A 17,773-nucleotide genomic window follows, 5' to 3' on the forward strand; every position below is an offset into this window, starting at 1 on the left:
ACTCAAGAGGAAAACATAGGTACAACACACTTTGACATAAGTTGCAGGAAGATCTTTTTTGACATACCTTTTAGAGTAACAAAAATAAAAATAAACAAATGGAATCTAACTAAACATAAAATCTTTTGCACAGCAAGTTCAGTTCAGCTCAGCTCAGTTGCTCAGTTGTGTCCGATTCTTTGCAACCCCATGGACTGCAGCACACCAGGCCTCCCTGTCCATCACTAACTCCTGGAGTTTACTCAAACTCATGTCCATTGAGTCAGTGATGCCATCCAACCATCTCATCCTTTGTCATCCCCTTCTCTTCCCACCTTCAATCTTTCCCAGCATCAGGGTCTTTTCCAATGAGTCAGTTCTTCACATCAGGTGGCTGAAGTATTGGAATTTCAGCTTCAACATCAGTCCTTCCCATGAACACCCAGGACTGATTTCCTTTAGGATGGACTGGTTGGATCTCCTTGCAGTTCAAGGGATTCTCAAGAGTCTTCTCCAACACCACAGTTCTAAAGTATCAATTCTTCTGAGCTCAGCTTTCTTTATAGTCCAACTCTCACATCCATACATGTCAACTGGAAAAACCATAGCCTTGGCTAGATGGACCTTTGTCAGCAAAGTAATGTCTCTGCTTTTTAATATCCTATTTAGGTTGGTCATAACTTCTCTTCCAAGGAGTAGGCATCTTTTAATTTCATGGCTGCAATCACCATCTGCAGTGATTTTGGAGCCCAGAAAAATAAAGTCTGTCACTCTTTCCATTGTTTCCCCATCTATTCGCCATAAAGTGATGGGACCAGATGCCATGATCTTAGTTTTCTGAATGTTGAGTTTTAAGCCAACTTTTTCACTCTCCTCTTTCACTTTCATCAAGAGGCTCTTTAGTTCTTCACTTTCCGCCATAAGTGTGGTGTCATCTGCATATCTGAGGTTGTTGATATTTCTCCCAGCAATCCTGATTCCAGCTTGTGCTTCCTCCAGCCCAGTGTTTCTCATGATGTACTCTGTATAGACGTTAAATAAGCAGGGTGACAATATACAGCCTTGACGTACTCCTTTTCCTATTTGGAACCAGTCTGTTGTTCTGTGTCCAGTACTAACAGTTGCTTCCTGACCTGCACACAGGTTTCTCAAGAGGCAGGTCAGGTGGTCTGGTACCCTCATCTCTTTAAGAATTTTCCACAGTTTATTGTGATCCACACAGTCAAAGGCTTTGGCATAGACAATAAAGCAGAAATGGATGTTTTTCTGGAACTCTCTTGCTTTTTTGATGATCCAGTGGATGTTGGCAATATGATCTCTGGTTCCTCTGCCTTTTCTAACACCAGCTTAAATACCTGGAATTTCACTGTTCATGTACTGTTGAAGCCTGGCTTGGAGAATTTTGAGCACAGCAAAGGAAACCATAAACAAGATGAAAACATAACCCTCAGAATGGAAGAAAATAGTTGCAAACAAAGCAACTGACAAAAGATTGATCTCCAAAATATACAAGCAGCTCATGCAGGTTAATTTCAAAAAAACAAACAACCCAATCAAAAAATGGGCAGAAGACCTAGACATTTCTACAAAGACGACAAAGATACAGATGGCTAACAAACACATGAAAAGATGCTCAACATCATTCATTATTAGAGAAATGGAAATCAAAACTACAAGGAGGTATATCACCTGACACTGGTCAGAATGGCCATCATTAAAAAAATCTACAAACAATAAATGCTGGAGAGAGTATGGAGAAAAAGGAACCGTCTTACATTATTGGTGGGAATGCAAACTGATACAGCCACTATGGAGAACAGTAGGGAAAGTCCTCAAAAACTAAAAATAGAGGCACCACATGATCTAGCAATCCCACTCCTGGGCATATACCCAGAGAAAACTGTAATTCAAAAAGATACATGCACCCCAATGTTCACTGAAGCACTATTTACAATAGGCAGGACATGGAAGTAACCTAAATGTCCATAAACAGAGGAACAGATAAAGAAGATGTGGTACATATATACAATGGAATATTACTCGGCCATTTAAAGGGAAAAGATTGTGTCATTTGCAGAGATGTACATGGACCCATAGACTGTCATACAGAGTGAAGTAAGTCAGAAAGAAAAATAATGTTAACACATATGTGTGGAATCTTATTTGCAAAGCAGAAACAAAGACACAGATGTATAAAACAAATTAATGGATACCAAGGGGAAGTGGGGGAGTGTGATGCACTGGGAAATTGGGATTGATACGTATACACTATGATGTATAAAATGTATTATAATGAGAATCTACTGTATAGCACAGGGAACTCTACTTGGTGTTCTATGATGACCTAACTAGAAGGGAAATCCAAAAAAAGGGAGTGTACGTGTGTGGCTGATTTAGTTTGCTGTATAGCAGAAACTGACACAACAGTGTAAAGCAACTATACTCCAGTTAAAAAAAAAAACCTGTCTTCCCAAGTGACTGTACTGTTCTTGCATTCCTACCAGCAAAGGGTATAAGATTATCTGACCCAAAGCATTTGAGCATAACATCTAACCCATCATTGTCTGACACTATGCTATGCTGTCACAGGGAAAAACCCCAACAAACCAAGCTTAAGTATAAAAATAAGATAAGAATAATATACTTTTTAATTAAGCAGAAATACCAGCAACAGAAAAAGGAGAAGAAAACGTATGAAAGCCAGAAACTTTCATGACTTGATGAAAACCATTAATCTACACAACTAAGAAGCTCAAGATAAATACAAAGAAATTCACACCAAAGCTCATCATAGTCAAAGCATTAAAAACTGAAAACAAAGAGGAAAATCTTGAAAGCAGCAAGAGTAAAAAGACTTACTACATACAGAGCAATAACTATGAATACCAGACTCCTCATATGAAATAATACAGGACAGACAGAAGTGGGATGACACAGTCAAAGTCCTAGATGGAAAAACTGTTAACCAACAATTCTATATCCAGCAAAACGATCCTTCAAAAATGAAGGTGAAATAATTCCCAGTTAAACAAAGATAGCGAGAATTTATTGCTATCTGAACTTTCTTACAAGAAATATTAAAAGTCTTTAAGATTGAGAAGAAATGGCACCAGCTGGTAACTTAAATCCACATGAAGAAATAAAATGCTCTAGAAAAGTTAAATACCTACATAAAGATAAGTTTATATAAAAGTGTCTCCACCACAAGTTGTATGTGAATGTTCATAGCAGCAATATCTATAAAAGTCCAACTGTGGAAACAACCCAGATGTCTCATCAACTGGTGAATAACTAAGGAAAACATGGTATAATCATACAATGGAATACTATTCAGCACTAAAAAAGAATGAAGTACTGAGAAGACCCAGAACTAATTTATAAAAGCCGGAAACTGAGGTCAAGCTGTGAAAACACAACTGACGACTGAAGTTTGGAGTTAAAACATATGGAAAAAATCTCTAACAAACGATAGAACCACTGTGCTGTGCTGTGTTTAGTCACTTAGTCATGTCTGACTCTTTGCTACCCCATGGATTGTAGCCTGCCAGGCTCCTCTGTCCATGGGGATTCTCCAGTCAAGAATACTGCAGTGGGTTGCCATGCCCTCCTCCAGAGAATCTTCCCAGCCCAGGGATCAAACCCAGGTCTCCCCCATGGCAGGTGGATTCTTTACTGGCTGAACCACCAGGGAAGCTCGATAGAACCACTGGGTAGCTGTAAATCCTTCTGAGCTCTGAGGTTGATCTGGCAAGTGGCAGAAACATCTAGACTACACCCTGGCCAACCCACATAGAAGATGGGAAAATGGGGCTTTATTAGCAACAAATCCAATGCAACTTAAGATTCAGGGAGAAGCACAAAGCTATGAGTCTGGCAGTCTTTGATCAATCTGCAGCTCAAAGACTGCTTTTAATATATAGACTTAAAAGATAACTCATTCTGATTATTCAACAAACAAATGAGGACCTGCTTACTCTCAGGAATGATGCTAGGTGATACAGATATAAAATAAACAAAACTTAGTTGATGATCTTGAGATTAAGAAAAAAAGAAACAAGATTGTGGGCTGTAATTTTTTTTGTTTAAAATAAGCAACTTAGGCATTAAAATTTCATAACTGCCTTCATCTGTTACATGACACCTTAATGTTTAAACACTGTGTATTGCCTAACTCTTGGTAGAAAAGGCCTACATTCTGTACCTACAGCATGCACAATTCTTTCATAAATTCTGCTTAAGATGGTGCCATTTTTTCTTCTGTGCTCTTCCTAATTACAATAATATATCAAGTCAATGAGTACACACCAGTTAAACTGCTTAAAAAAATACATTAACAATACCAAGTGCTGGAGAGGATGTGGAACAACTGGAGCTCTCATATATTGCTGGTGAGAATGAAAAATAATATAGTCACTCTGGAAAAATAATACAACCACTTTGGCAGTTTCTTATATTATCAAACATATTAATATATGATTTAGCAATCACACACCTAAGTATTTACCAAGGTGGATTGAAAACATGTTCAAACAAAAACCTGTTAATGGTCAGTTATAGCAGCTTTACTGATAACTGCCAAAAAATTGAAAAGAACTCTATAGTTCCCGGTGGAAGAATGGATAAATAAACTGTGGTATATCTACATGACGGACTACTACTCAGCAGTAAAAAGGAATAAACTATTGCTAAATGCAATAACCTAGATGACTCTCAAACAGCAATATGTTGAGTGAAAGAAGTCAGACTTAAAAGGTTATAAACTTTATGGCTGCATTTATATGATATTCTTGAAAAGCAAACTAAAAGTGACAGAGGACATATCAGTGGTTGCCAGGGGATATGGAGTAGGAAGAGGGTGTGACTACGAAGGGATACTACTGCCCTTTTTCCTGACTGTGGTGATATTTAGATGAACCTATCTGTGTGTTAAAGTTCACTGAATGAGGTACCCAGGAAGAATCAGTTTTACTGTGTATTAACTTTAAAAAATATATCATCAAAGAATTCACATATTAGGTGTCTATTAATCAATTAATTTCATGATTTTAAAGACAAGAAAATAAATCCAGAGGCATTAAAAGTGACTTGTTAATTAATGATTATAGTTACCAACCTAATGGCAATCCTTTCCTTAGGAGTTCACAACTTAATTCAACATATGCTTACCTCAAAATGAGAAATTCAATCAGAAATAAGGATTATGTAGAAATAGCATAATAAATCAAGCTATACATTTTAATAAACATAAAAGTCAACTATAATTTCTATGCTACATTTAGGTGGATAGGCCAATAATAAAAAAGAAATTTAAATTCTCACTTGTACTCATTCAAGAAAGACTTCATAAACTACATTTTAGTCATTAAGTTGGCTCCCTCGATACAGATACAGCTCAGAAATTGAGAAGTTTCCAAAGTTAATTCCAAAAAATTCCAGGGAATTTCCTGGCAGTCCGCTAGTTAGGACTTTGTGCTTCCACTGCAGGGGCCATGGGTTCAATCCCTGGTTGGGGAACTAAGATAATGTATGCTATGTGCTGCAGCCAAAACAAACAAACAAAATCACACACAAAATTCCAACACCGTTAGTTCTACACTAAATCAACACTTCCTTTCCGAGTATTCTACATATTAAAGAAAATATTCCCCACCTCAAATGGCAAAAAATCAATCTAAGTTTGTTGGGGTCTGAGAAAATGGAAATGGGAAGAGGGCAAGAGAAGGAAGGTAAAAACAGAGGGATTTAAATGATACAAATTATTAGTTATACCTAGTAAAATATGAGAACTATTCTTGTCCTCTTCTTTAGGGATAACATATAAGATTCCAAAGATTCAGAAAATCAGTTCTTTCTTAAATATCTAGAGTAAGTATCAACTATGACTTAGATTACAAATCCATTTACAGATCCAAAACTTTTTTCACAACGTACAGTTAGCCTCATTTTATGTTTCTAATTTCCAAGTGGGCATAATAATAATACTCCATGAGACTATCCTATAAGTATATGGAAGGTGAATAGGAAGCTTATAGTATCATAAACATGAAGAGAACATCAAAAAATTCACTTTTTACTAGTCAAGAATAAACACATATATTTTAGACATTAACAGTCTCAAATGATCATCTTCATATTATAGTAAGCAATATTTCAGAGACCTTTATGGCTAAAGTCTTAAATTTTATCTGATAAATGTCCATATTTTACAAATTACAAACTAATGGCTAAAGGAGTTAATTATTGCAGAAGTGAGTTAAAAGCAGGTCACCTAACTGCCTACATGGCAATCATATATACAATGCAAATTTATGTTCTATCCCTCTCTCCTTGAATCATTTATTCTGCTCACATACCCTCAAGACAACAGAAATTAGCCAAATACTTCTGCACATACTTATTAATCCACATACTTTAGAGAAGTGAAAGCAAACACCAGGTCCTTGACTCTCTATGTCAGATCTAATCAAGTTAAATGATTTTGCCTACTTTAGTATCCAATGTAAAACATAAAATTTCATGGCAATCGGACCTAAAATTAATGATTAACTACTTTAATCCTCTGTGCTATTGTTGATTTTAATGCAGTCAAGTAAGTTATAAGGGAAAATGAAAACAAAACAAAGCAAAAAAAAAAAAAAGCAAAAACAACTTATCACCAAGATGTGTGAATATGACATTTGCAAAGAGAACTGTTTTTTAAATACATTCAAATTTTAACCAACTTGTCAAGTTCATTGCAACAAACTTAAGCATTAAGGAGTAACAGTAGAAAGTTATGCTTCAAAGAACATCTGCCCTGTAATTATCTGATAAGTCAAAAGAACAGCATAGAAAGTTTCTGGAAATATTTATCCTAAAACTTTATTTAAGGTTTTATTCCCCAAGTTATTAAATAAAATACCATGATAAATTATGGTTTGGTATTATTGTAAGTATAAAAACTAATATAAGATTTTTATTTACTGGGATCTTTTTTTGAGATATGATATTCACAACTAAACACCTACTATGTTCCATGCTTTTATAATAAACCTTGAAAATACCTGAATAAAAAAAGGGTCCTGTCCTCAAGGATCATACAGTTTAGTAAGTAGTATAAAAATGTGCAGAAGTGAACTGTAATACAACATAATACAACAATGAGTGGACAAACCAGAATAGAGAATCAGAGAAAGTCAAGGAAGGGTTCAGTGATATCCAAATTGAGTGTTGAGGTAGAAAAGAAATCTGACAGAAGGTCTATAAGGTCATTTCTTCATATGAAACGCTAGGAAAGACAAGTCTAATCTAAAGTGAGAGTAGGCAAACCAGCTGTTACCCAAACCCAGGAATGGGAATCAGAGACCAACGGGGACTATTATGTATACTATACAAGAACCACTGAAGTGATGGTCAGGATCCCTAGCTGTAGTGATGGTTACCTGGATATAGACATTTGTTAAAACACATCAAATCATATTCTTAAAATATGTGCATTTTATCGTAAGTAATTTATACACGTCAGTAAAGTTAGTTGTTTAAAAATGACTTGGGAAACCAAATGGGTTATTCTCTGTGTGGTAGAAACATTTTCATATTCCAATTAGAAGGTAGTTATTGGTATTTTGTGATTAGCAAAACGTTTTCTCTAAATGGAGTTTAAAGCTCCAGCACAATTTCTTATTTTAGAACTCTCCTAAAGAAGTAATGGGCAAAGAATGTAGAGCTCGGCAGAGTTCCAACAGAACAGGCTATTTCCAAGTTTATATGATATTGCTAAAAAAAGCATTTCATAATACAAATTTCCATTTATAATGTAATTATTGAACACGTGGATAAAAAAATACTAGATTGAAGAGTTCTTTAGCTAGTTTTGTAATTCTGGGCAAATTAATTTACATTTTTGGGATTTTTTCAGCTCTAAAATAAGAAGACTGGTTTCTTTATGATTTCTTTCACTTTTAAGATTTACTTATTCTTACATGATTAAAATCTCTACATTGAATCTCCAAATGAAATCCCTAAAGTAAGTCCCAGATGTTGAAAGGAATGTAATAAAACAAGTTCTATCAAGTACATGGAATATCAGAAGTACAACATTTAAGACTGGCAATTTATGGATCTTAATCAAATTTATGTACTTTCTTCACTTTAATTTTACTTATATCGTTTTTTCTTAGCTAATCACACAAGTTCTTCTAAAATTTCTATGGTGCTAGATACATCATTCTACATATACCACTCTTTGTCTTTACAAATAAATAAAGGATTATAGACATTCAATTACTAGTTTAAAATATTTTCTTTGCAAAGACAAAATTATTAGATCAAATGTGTCTTATATGATTTGTTAAGCAAAAAGTTTAGAAAGAATGTATAAATGTAAATGGATGAACACTGATACAAATACAGACTTTTTTTTTTCTGGAAGGATATACAACAAAAAAGTTAGCAATACTACCTTTAAGGAGAGGGCCTAGACTGGATAGAGGTCATTTTTCTATTTTTACTTTCTGTACCATTTGAAAAATTTCCAATATGAACATCTGTTAATTCTACTGTTTAGAAATTATGCTCTTAATCTGGACTTATAGGTTGTATTTTCCTTTCATTTTCTATACTGAAGGAAAAAAAGTAATGTTTGGCTTTTTAAATGTTTTTCTTCTTTTTTAAACAAAATGCCTGGTAGAATAAGTTGTTAATTCAGTCACTTAGAGCACAAAGAACAGAGGTCACAGGTTTGAACAATGACATTTGCAAAAAAATAAAAATATCTCTTGTTCATAGAGTGCATTTTTAACTTTAAAGTCATCTGGCAAACTCGTGCTGCTGATCACAAGAATGAATCAGGTAAGAGCATGTGGTTGATCCAATACAAAACACTAATAATGGGAAATAAGTAATGTCTTAGTGACAGTAAGACAGCAGACAGCAGAATTACTCATCTCTTAAGTAAATATTTTAATCTTCACATCCATCAATTCAATGCACTTCTGAATAAAATATAAATAAGACCTTAACTGTAGGAGAAAATATAGCCCCTGTACTTTCATTAAGGCTAAAGACTATACATGGCAAAAATCTTACTATTTGTAAAATAATACATTCTTGTTAGTACACTATATAAACATCAAATAAAATACCTGTAACATCTTCTGGATCTGATACAACAATATGTGCATTTAGTTCCTGTAGCTTGTGATGTAATTCTTCTAATTTTTTATTTGATTTTTTCAAAATGTTGTCCACATAAGCCAAACTTTTTTTATCTGTTGTGACTTTTCTCAGATTTTCAGCTCCTTCTTTGATTTTCAGTTCTTTCCTTATTTCTCTCTTAATTCGATCCTTGATATCATCCAATTTCTGTTGCACCATTGTATCTGAAAAGTCTAATTTTTGAACAGCACTCACATTCTCAGAAAATGGAAGACTTCGGGAATCGCCCTACAGAAAAAAACAAGCATACAAATATGGGAGTTTAGAAAAAGTTATCTGCTCAGTAAAATATTCAGTATAAGAATAAAACTGTACTGAAGGCAGTTCTTCAAAATCTCCGCCCACTCACTAAACAGCGTTACCTGACAAATTTACATTAAAATAAAACACATCTGCACAAAAAGGCATCTTTGGGCTGTAAAAACAGTGCCCAAATTAGATGCTAGCAGCACCTACACCGTGACTATTGAGCAAGTTATTTAACCTTTCAAATACTCAGTTTAATTGTCTGCAACATCTAAATGTTAGGCATTTTTCAGATAACATGGTAATTAAAAATGTCATATGTGAAATTCCAAATATAATTTCTGACCCAGTATATAGTCACTTAATAATAAGTAAAGATTATTATTAAATTCCATAGGTAAGATAAAATTCTATTTTATCTTCTATAAGAAACCTCTTAAAAATAATATTCACAAAAATAAAATTATATCCTTATGACCACTTTTTAGTTAAGCAATTAAAAGCATTAGGGCTTGGGAAAACTATTTTAGAACTCTATTTATTTCATGGCTAACTATCCCAATTGATAATTTGGTTGACATTACATAAAAATAACTACTAAAAAAAAAAGTGTCTAAACCATATCCTACTGATAGAAGCTAAAAGAATACAAAGTATCAGTTATTCATCTTAAAATGAAAATCAAATCAGGTAAACACATCTAATCCATATTTAAAATAAGAAAACATGTTCTGGCTATTTGTACTGATACATTCACTATTTTAAATTCGAATACTATAACACTATTGGTTTTTAAGTTAAATTTTACCTTTGGGACGAGGAATTAAGTTTGTGAAGGACACAGAAGAGATGTTCACCCTTTATGTATCTTTTGAACCACAGATCTAAGTAATTAAAAGATTTTCTTTAATTTTTTGAGAATTCATCACACCCATAAAATTAGTTCTATTTAAATTCTTGGTGCAAGAATTATGTCTCTTAACCTCTGAAAAACATGTATTTTGCAAAATAGTGAGTTAATAAATGCAAAGATCAGGATTTTTGTCTTGGCTTTGGTATGAATTTACCTGGTGCCAACAGACATACTATGCAAAAAATGAAGTATGCGTGTGCCGAGTCGCTTCAGTTGTGCCCAACTCTCTGAGACCCTGTGGGCTGTAGCCCACCAGATAGTTTCCTTGGCCCATGAGATTCTCCAGGCAAGAATACTGGAGTGAGTTTCCATGCCTTCTTCCAGGGGATCTTCCCAACCCAGGGATTGAACCTGAGTCTCTTAAGTCTCCCACATTGGTAGGCAGGGTTCATTACCACAAGCGCCACCTGGGAAACCCAAAACTGAAGTATATAGTTGATGTATAAATTTGTTCTTAACCTTTTAGGGCCAAGAATGCCTTTGAAACTCTGACCAAAAAAAAAAAAAAGAGTAGAACAAATAAAATTTCATATCTGTATGTACAAGTTCTAGGTATCATAGCTCTTACAAATTCTTGAAATAGGTGATCTACACCAGTTGGCCTTAAATACAAACAGAGTGATCTCCTATCAGGACTAAAATGTCTATTAGGTTTGTCACTATTTATAATGGAATGTAAATCCTATCATCTATTTAATCAGTTTCCAAAGTTTATACATCCACCTTTGACTGGTCATCAAATACGTACGACTATTATAAAAACATAAAATCCCAAATTTCTGTTGTCTAGCTTCAGGTAAAATGAACTGAGACAAACAATTCTTAAATGAAAAAGTTTAAGCTAACTACACTCCTCTAGATATCTGATATTTTTGCTTCTATCTTTATAGACTTAGAAAACACCTTGAATTGCTTTCACAAATCTATACTTTAATACTAGGTACTAATCCAGAACTTAAGTGTCTCAGGAATTTTTTTCTTTATGCCCCATAGCCTAGGGGTATAAAGAAATACCTAACAATTCCATTTATTAACAATTCCATTTAATAACTTAATCAATACTTGTAATAATTTAGTATGTTTAAAATAATATACATTGAAAGAAAAATTAATATTTATTTCATTCTTTAATAACTAGTTACTTATTAACAGGATCTGCCCATTGGGTAACTTGGAATTTCTCAAAACTTGAAATCAGATTGGACATTCCCACCTTCATCTTCTATTCTGCCAGTACATAGGGGTTGTAGAATAACCTTAATATTGAAGTTTTACAGACTCTAGTTAGCTCACATGGTATGCAACAAATGGTATCACTGAATGGTATCACTGTGTTTCCTTGAAAATTTTAAAGTATACTGCGGCATCCTGAGAGTTTGCTGAGGCACCCCAGAGAGTTCTGTGGCAGGTTTGGAAGTCGCGGTACTAATATTTAAAGGCTATTAAAAACAAAAGGGGTTCCTGGATAGCTCAAATGATAAAGAATCTGCCTGCAACATGGGAAACCTGGGTTAGATCCCTGGGTTGGGAGGATCCCTTGGGGAAGGGCATGGCAACCCACTCCAGTATTCCTGTCTAGAGAAGTCCATGGATGAAGGAGCCTGGACGGCTACAGTCCATGGAGTCACAAAGAGTCAGAAAAAGACTATCACTTTCAAAAACAAAAGAAAAACAAACCAAAACCCCAAAACAACCACACACACACAAACAGTTACCCCTGGGCTACTTCAACTCCTACTTCTTTTAAATTTGCTCCCTAAATTCCAATCATATCAAATTACAGAAATTAACTTCGAAAGACAATCTCTTCTGGCTTAGTTACTACCCATGCTGCACCTTTAGGATGTACAGTTTTTCCTTCTTCCTTCAATTATCTCTTCCTAGTCCCTTCTTTTCTTAGTTAACTTTGTCTCAAAGTTTACCATAATCTTTCCCCTGGAAAAGAATTTCCTGCTTATGCCCTCTCTTTAGAATTTAGATTAAATGCCTCTCTCCTGTGTACTCTGGTAATGTGGATTTTATTTAAACAATTATTCCTTTTCTTATCTGACAACTCCAAAGACTGTGAGCAATTTGAGAGCAGAGTTTACGCCTGGCAGAGTGGTTCTGTTTTGTTTTCTTAATGATTTGTTGATTATGATATAATTATTTAATATTCTTCTTTTAGAATTCAGGAAAATCTATCACTGCTAAGGAAGTCATGCTTTCCTCTTTCTGATAAAGAGAATTCATAGTCCAGGAAGCTCAAAAGCAAAATTGATATTCAATCACAGCAACTACACTGGCTAGAATTAGATACTAGATATAAACAATATGAAGTTACCATGTTAGCTTCCTTTCCTAAAAGGATTTTTACTAACCATATTTTACTCCCATCTTTTGTTGTGACATGGCTCAAATACCTTTTGGAAAGGAACAGGAGATAAACACAACATAATCAGTAATTTAAGATAAACCATAGCAGATGGTGATTGCAGCCATGAAATTAAAAGACGCTTACTCCGTGGAAGGAAAAGTTATCACCAACCTAGACAGCATATTAAAAAGCAGAGACATCACTTTGTCAACAAAGGTCCGTCTAGTCAAGGCTATGGTTTTTCCAGCGGTCATGTATGGATGTGAGAGTTGGACTATAAAGAAAGCCGAGCACCGAAGAAATGATGCTTTTGAACTGTGGTGTTGCAGAAGTCCCTTGGACTGCAAGGAGATCCAACCAGTCCATCCTAAAGGAGATCAGTCAGTCCTGGGTGTTCATTGGAAGGACTGAGGAAGCTGAAATTCCAATACTTTGGCCACCTGATGCGAAGAGCTGACTCATTTAAAAGACCCTGATGCTGGGAAAGACTGAGGGCCAGAGGAGAAGGGGACGACAAAGGAGGAGATGGTTGGATGGCATCACTGACTCAATGGACATGGATTTGGGTGGACTCCAGGAGTTGGTGATGGACAGGGAGGCCTGGTGTGCTGTGGTTCATAGGGTCGCAAAGAGTCGGACATGACTGAGCGACTGAACTGAACTGAACTGAACAACAGAATTTTGCCAAGAGACCGTGCTGGTCATAGCAAACACCCTCTTCCAACAACACAAGAGAACACTCTACACATGAACATCACCAGAGGGTCAATACCGAAATCAGATTGATTATATTCTTTGCAGTCAAAGATGGAGAAGCTCTACACAGTCAGCCAAAGACCAGGAGTTGACTGTGACTCAGATCATGAACTCCTTATTGCCAAATTCAGACTTAAACTGAAGAAATTAGGGAAAACCACTAGACCATTCAGGTATGACCTAAATCAAATCCCTTACAATTATACAGTGGAAGTGACAAACAGATTCAACGGATTAGATCTGATAGATGGAGTGCGTGAAGAACTATGGACAGAGGTTCGTGACATTATAAAGGAGGCAGTGATCAAGACCATCCCCAAGAAAAAGAAATGCAAAAAGGCAAAATGGTTGTCTGAGGCGGCCTTACAAACAGCTGAGAAAAGAAGAGAAGCTAAAACAAAGGAGAAAAGGAAAGATATACCCATTTGAATGCAGAGTTCCAAGGAATAGCAAGGAGAATAAGAAACCCTTCCTCAGCAATCAATGCAAAGAAATAGAGGAAAACTACAGAATGGGAAAGACTTCAAGAAAATCAGAGATACCAAGGGAACATTTCATGCAAAGATGGGCACAATAAAGGACAGAAATGATATGGACCTAACAGAAGCAGAAGATATTAAGAAGAGGTGGCAAGAATACACAGAAGAACTATACAAAAAAGATCTTCACGACCCAGATAACCATGATGGTGTGATCACTCATCTAGAGCCAGATATCCTGGAATGCGAAGTCAAGTGGGGCTTAGGAAGCATCACTACAAACAAAGCTAGTGGAGGCAATGGAATTCCAGTTGAGCTATTTCAAATCCTAAAAGATGATGCTGTGAAAGTGCTGCATTCAATACGCCAGCAAATCTGGAAAACTGAGCAGTTGCCACAGGACTGGAAAAGGTCAGTTTTCATTCCAATCCCAAAGAAAGGCAATGCCAAAGAAGGTTCAAAGTACCACACGATTGCACTCGTCTCACATGCTAGCAAAGTAATGCTCAAAATTCTCCAAGCCAGGCTTGAACAGTATGTGAACTGTGAACTTCCAGATGTTCAAGGTGGATTTAGAAAAGGCAGAGGAACCAGAGATGAAACTGCCAACATCCGCTGGAGCATCGAAGAAATGAGAGAATTCCAGAAAAACATCCATTTCTGCTTAATGACCACATCAAAGCCTTTGACTGTGTGGATCAGAACAAACAGGAAAATTCTTAAAGAGATGGGAATACCAGACCACCTGACCTGCCTCCTGAGAAATCTGTATTCAGGTCAGGAAGCAACAGTTAGAACTGGACATGTAACAACAGACTGGTTCCAAATCGGGAAAGGAATACATCGAGGCTGTATATTTTCACCCTGCTTATTTACCTTTATGCAGAGTACATCATGAGAAATGCAGGGTAGATGAAGCACAAGCTGCAATCGAGATTGCCAAGAGAAGTATCAATAACCTAAGATACGCGGATGACACCACCCTTATGACAGAAAGTGAAGACGAACTAAAGAGCCTCTTGATGAAAGTGAAAGAGGAGAGTGAAAAAGTTGGCTTAAAACTCAACATTCCAAAAACTAAGATCCAGTCATCTGGCTTCATCACTTCATGGCAAACGGATGGGGAAACAGTGCAAACAGTGACAGACTTTATTTTCGGGGGGGCATTGGGGGGGGCGGCTTCAAAATCACTGCAGATAGTGACTGCAGCCATGAAATTAAAAGATGCTTGCTCCTTGGAAGAAAAGCCATGACCACCCTAGACAGCATATTAAAAAGCAAATTCTTCACTTTACCAACAAAGTTCTGTCTAGTCAAAGCTACGGTTTTTCCAGTAGTCATGTATGGATGTGAGAGTTGGACCATAAAGAAAGCTGAGAGCTGAAGACCTGGTGCCTTTGAACTGCTGTGTTGGAGAAGACTTGAGAGTCCCCTGGACTTCAAGGCGATCCAACCAGTCCATCCTAAAGGAGATCAGTCCTGAATATTCACTGGAAGGACTGATGCTGAAGCTGAAACTCCAATACTTTTTCCAACTGATGCAAAGAACCGACTCATTTGAAAAGACCCTGTGGCTGGGAAAGATTGCAGGGGGAGAAGTGGTCAACAGAGTATCAGATGGTTGGATGGCATCACCCACACGATGGATATGAGTCTGAGTAGGCCCCGGGAGTTGGTGGTCGACAAGGAGGCCTGGCATGCTGCAGTCCATGGGGTTGCAAAGAGTCGGATACCACTGAGCTACTGAACTGAACTGAAGATAAACTATGCCCCCGAACAGCTAATAGGAAAGGTTACAGTACTAATACTCCTTTCCTGAAAATTTTAGTTGCAATAAACTGTGAAAGTTATTCAAAAATATATTTTTCTTCCTTTTGGAACACTGAAATGCGATATTCCATCTATTAAATTATGTCTCTACCCTAAAAAATAATAAGAGCAATTACATGGGAATGGAATCAGTACTAGGCAATGTAATAATAATCTTGACACAGTGAAATAAATCAGCCTCAGGAAAATAAACAGCTATTTAACCAGTGAAAATCTTCAGTGATCATCTCTCGCAGTAGGTTCTCTCAAAGGCTGTAGGAACATTATATTAATTAATATTTACAAGTGTTTCACTTTCATCCACTAGTCAAGTCTTTGTGCTCCTATTATAATGAGCTTCAGGTCTCCTCCAAAAGTAAATGGTAGGTAACCTTTTCTCATGTTTTCAAAATGAAGCAAAGTTTGATCCATCATCTTCTAATCACAAGCACCCTTTTACAATTCATTAATATGTTCAGAAAGTAAAGAGAGAAAAGGAAGGAAAAGGAAAAACCAAACTTAATCCTAAACATAAAACTAAACTCCTAATAGTACTCATGACTCTCTAGGCATCTATACAAAAAAGAAATACCATTAATTACCACTGAAATCAACAAACTTAAGTTAGCCACTCCATTCTACATAAATTAATCTAACATTTTTGCTGCTATATTTTCTTACATCTGTCTTTTTTCTTATACCATATTCTTTTCACTATCAATCCAAATCCACCATCACAAAATACTGCTCAAAAAATATTTCAACTCTTTCATGATTCAGCCTATTTTTAATGTACTTTAAATTTTATATCATCCATATCCTTAATGCAGTCATTCAAATCAGATGGATCAAATCCAAAATCAAGGAAACCATTAGTAAAATTAACACTTGGGATTTATAGCAGTACAATCAAATGATTTTTAGGTTAAGTAGATTTCATGTAGCAAAACAAATAAAAGGAGGAAGAGAGACTTTAACGAGTAAAAAACAAAGAACAAAAATTAGATTGAGTTTGAAAGAACCAAAATTAAAAATTCAGTGGATAGGTTAAATAGCAGATTAGACTAAGCTAATAAATTAGTAGACTGGCAGAGAGATAACTTGAAGGAATTACTCTGAACTCATCATAAAGTGGTAAGAGAAATTAAAAGGCCTGGAAGACAGAATGAGAGGATCCAAGATCCACATAGTAAGAGCTTCAGAATAAGAAAATAAAGACAATGAGGGAGAAGCACTACATGAAGAAATAAATGCATGAGAATATTCCAGAATTGAAGTATGACATACCCTTAGACTGGAAGGTCATCCCAAGTTGCAAATAAAATAAATGAATATAACAGCAAAAACAACAAAGAAAACAGAAGTATTTTCATCTGCAAATGAATGATAATTAGATCAGCAGAAGACTATTCTTTAATAACAACAGAGGCTCCAAACTTATCAAACAGGATTTTCAGCCTTTATCTTAAGGTCTTCATATACTGCTAAGGCTTCCTCTAAAATTAAAAAAATCTAAAACCCAGCTGCTTCAAAATATTAACATTCTTGGAAAAATAACAAATGAATTAAGCCAGTGCCCACCTTACACTTAACATCATTCCCTTGTTCACTTTCAAGTATGTGTTCATTTCTATTGAAGAAAAAAAAAAACCTGTGCTATTGCAGAAGAGACTGTACCATTTTTACCTTTTAAATTGACAAAGACTTTTCTAATCATACTGTTGGCAATAATCCAGATGTAAGCTCTAAGACTTTATAAAAGTTGGAAATATGTAAGAAGAAATTTTAAAATAGTGATTCCCTTTGACCCAGTAATTCTACTTTGGCAAATGTAAACTAATAAGATAATTACTATATAGAATGATAAATGCAGTAATTTTAAAATAATAATATATGCTGGGCACAGACAGACTCCTATACAAAACTTACAAGTAGCAGGGCTTTAAACCAATATACAGAAAAGAGAAAGTTCAAAATGCTAAGTGTCATAACAAAAGAATTTCAAATAGACTGGGGAATAAGGAAAAGTTTCTTTTACTT

The 17,773-nt window shown here is 35.5% G+C and overlaps 1 protein-coding gene across 2 annotated transcripts in view; it reads right to left on the bottom strand.

Moving 5' to 3' along the window:
• The window catches only part of PKN2 (protein kinase N2), a 143,486-nt gene that overhangs the window by 86,427 nt on the left and 39,286 nt on the right, over nucleotides 1-17,773 (bottom strand). The window contains exon 2 of one of the 2 annotated variants that reach the window (XM_043875869.1): nucleotides 9,102-9,402. In XM_043875869.1, coding sequence (XP_043731804.1) covers nucleotides 9,102-9,402 — 301 coding nt within the window. The remainder of the gene's footprint in view (nucleotides 1-9,101; nucleotides 9,403-17,773) is intronic. The other variant, XM_043875870.1, reaches the window with a different exon arrangement.

The sequence above is a fragment of the Cervus elaphus genome, chromosome 20 (assembly GCF_910594005.1).
Source record: "Cervus elaphus chromosome 20, mCerEla1.1, whole genome shotgun sequence".
NCBI lineage: Eukaryota > Metazoa > Chordata > Mammalia > Artiodactyla > Cervidae > Cervus > Cervus elaphus.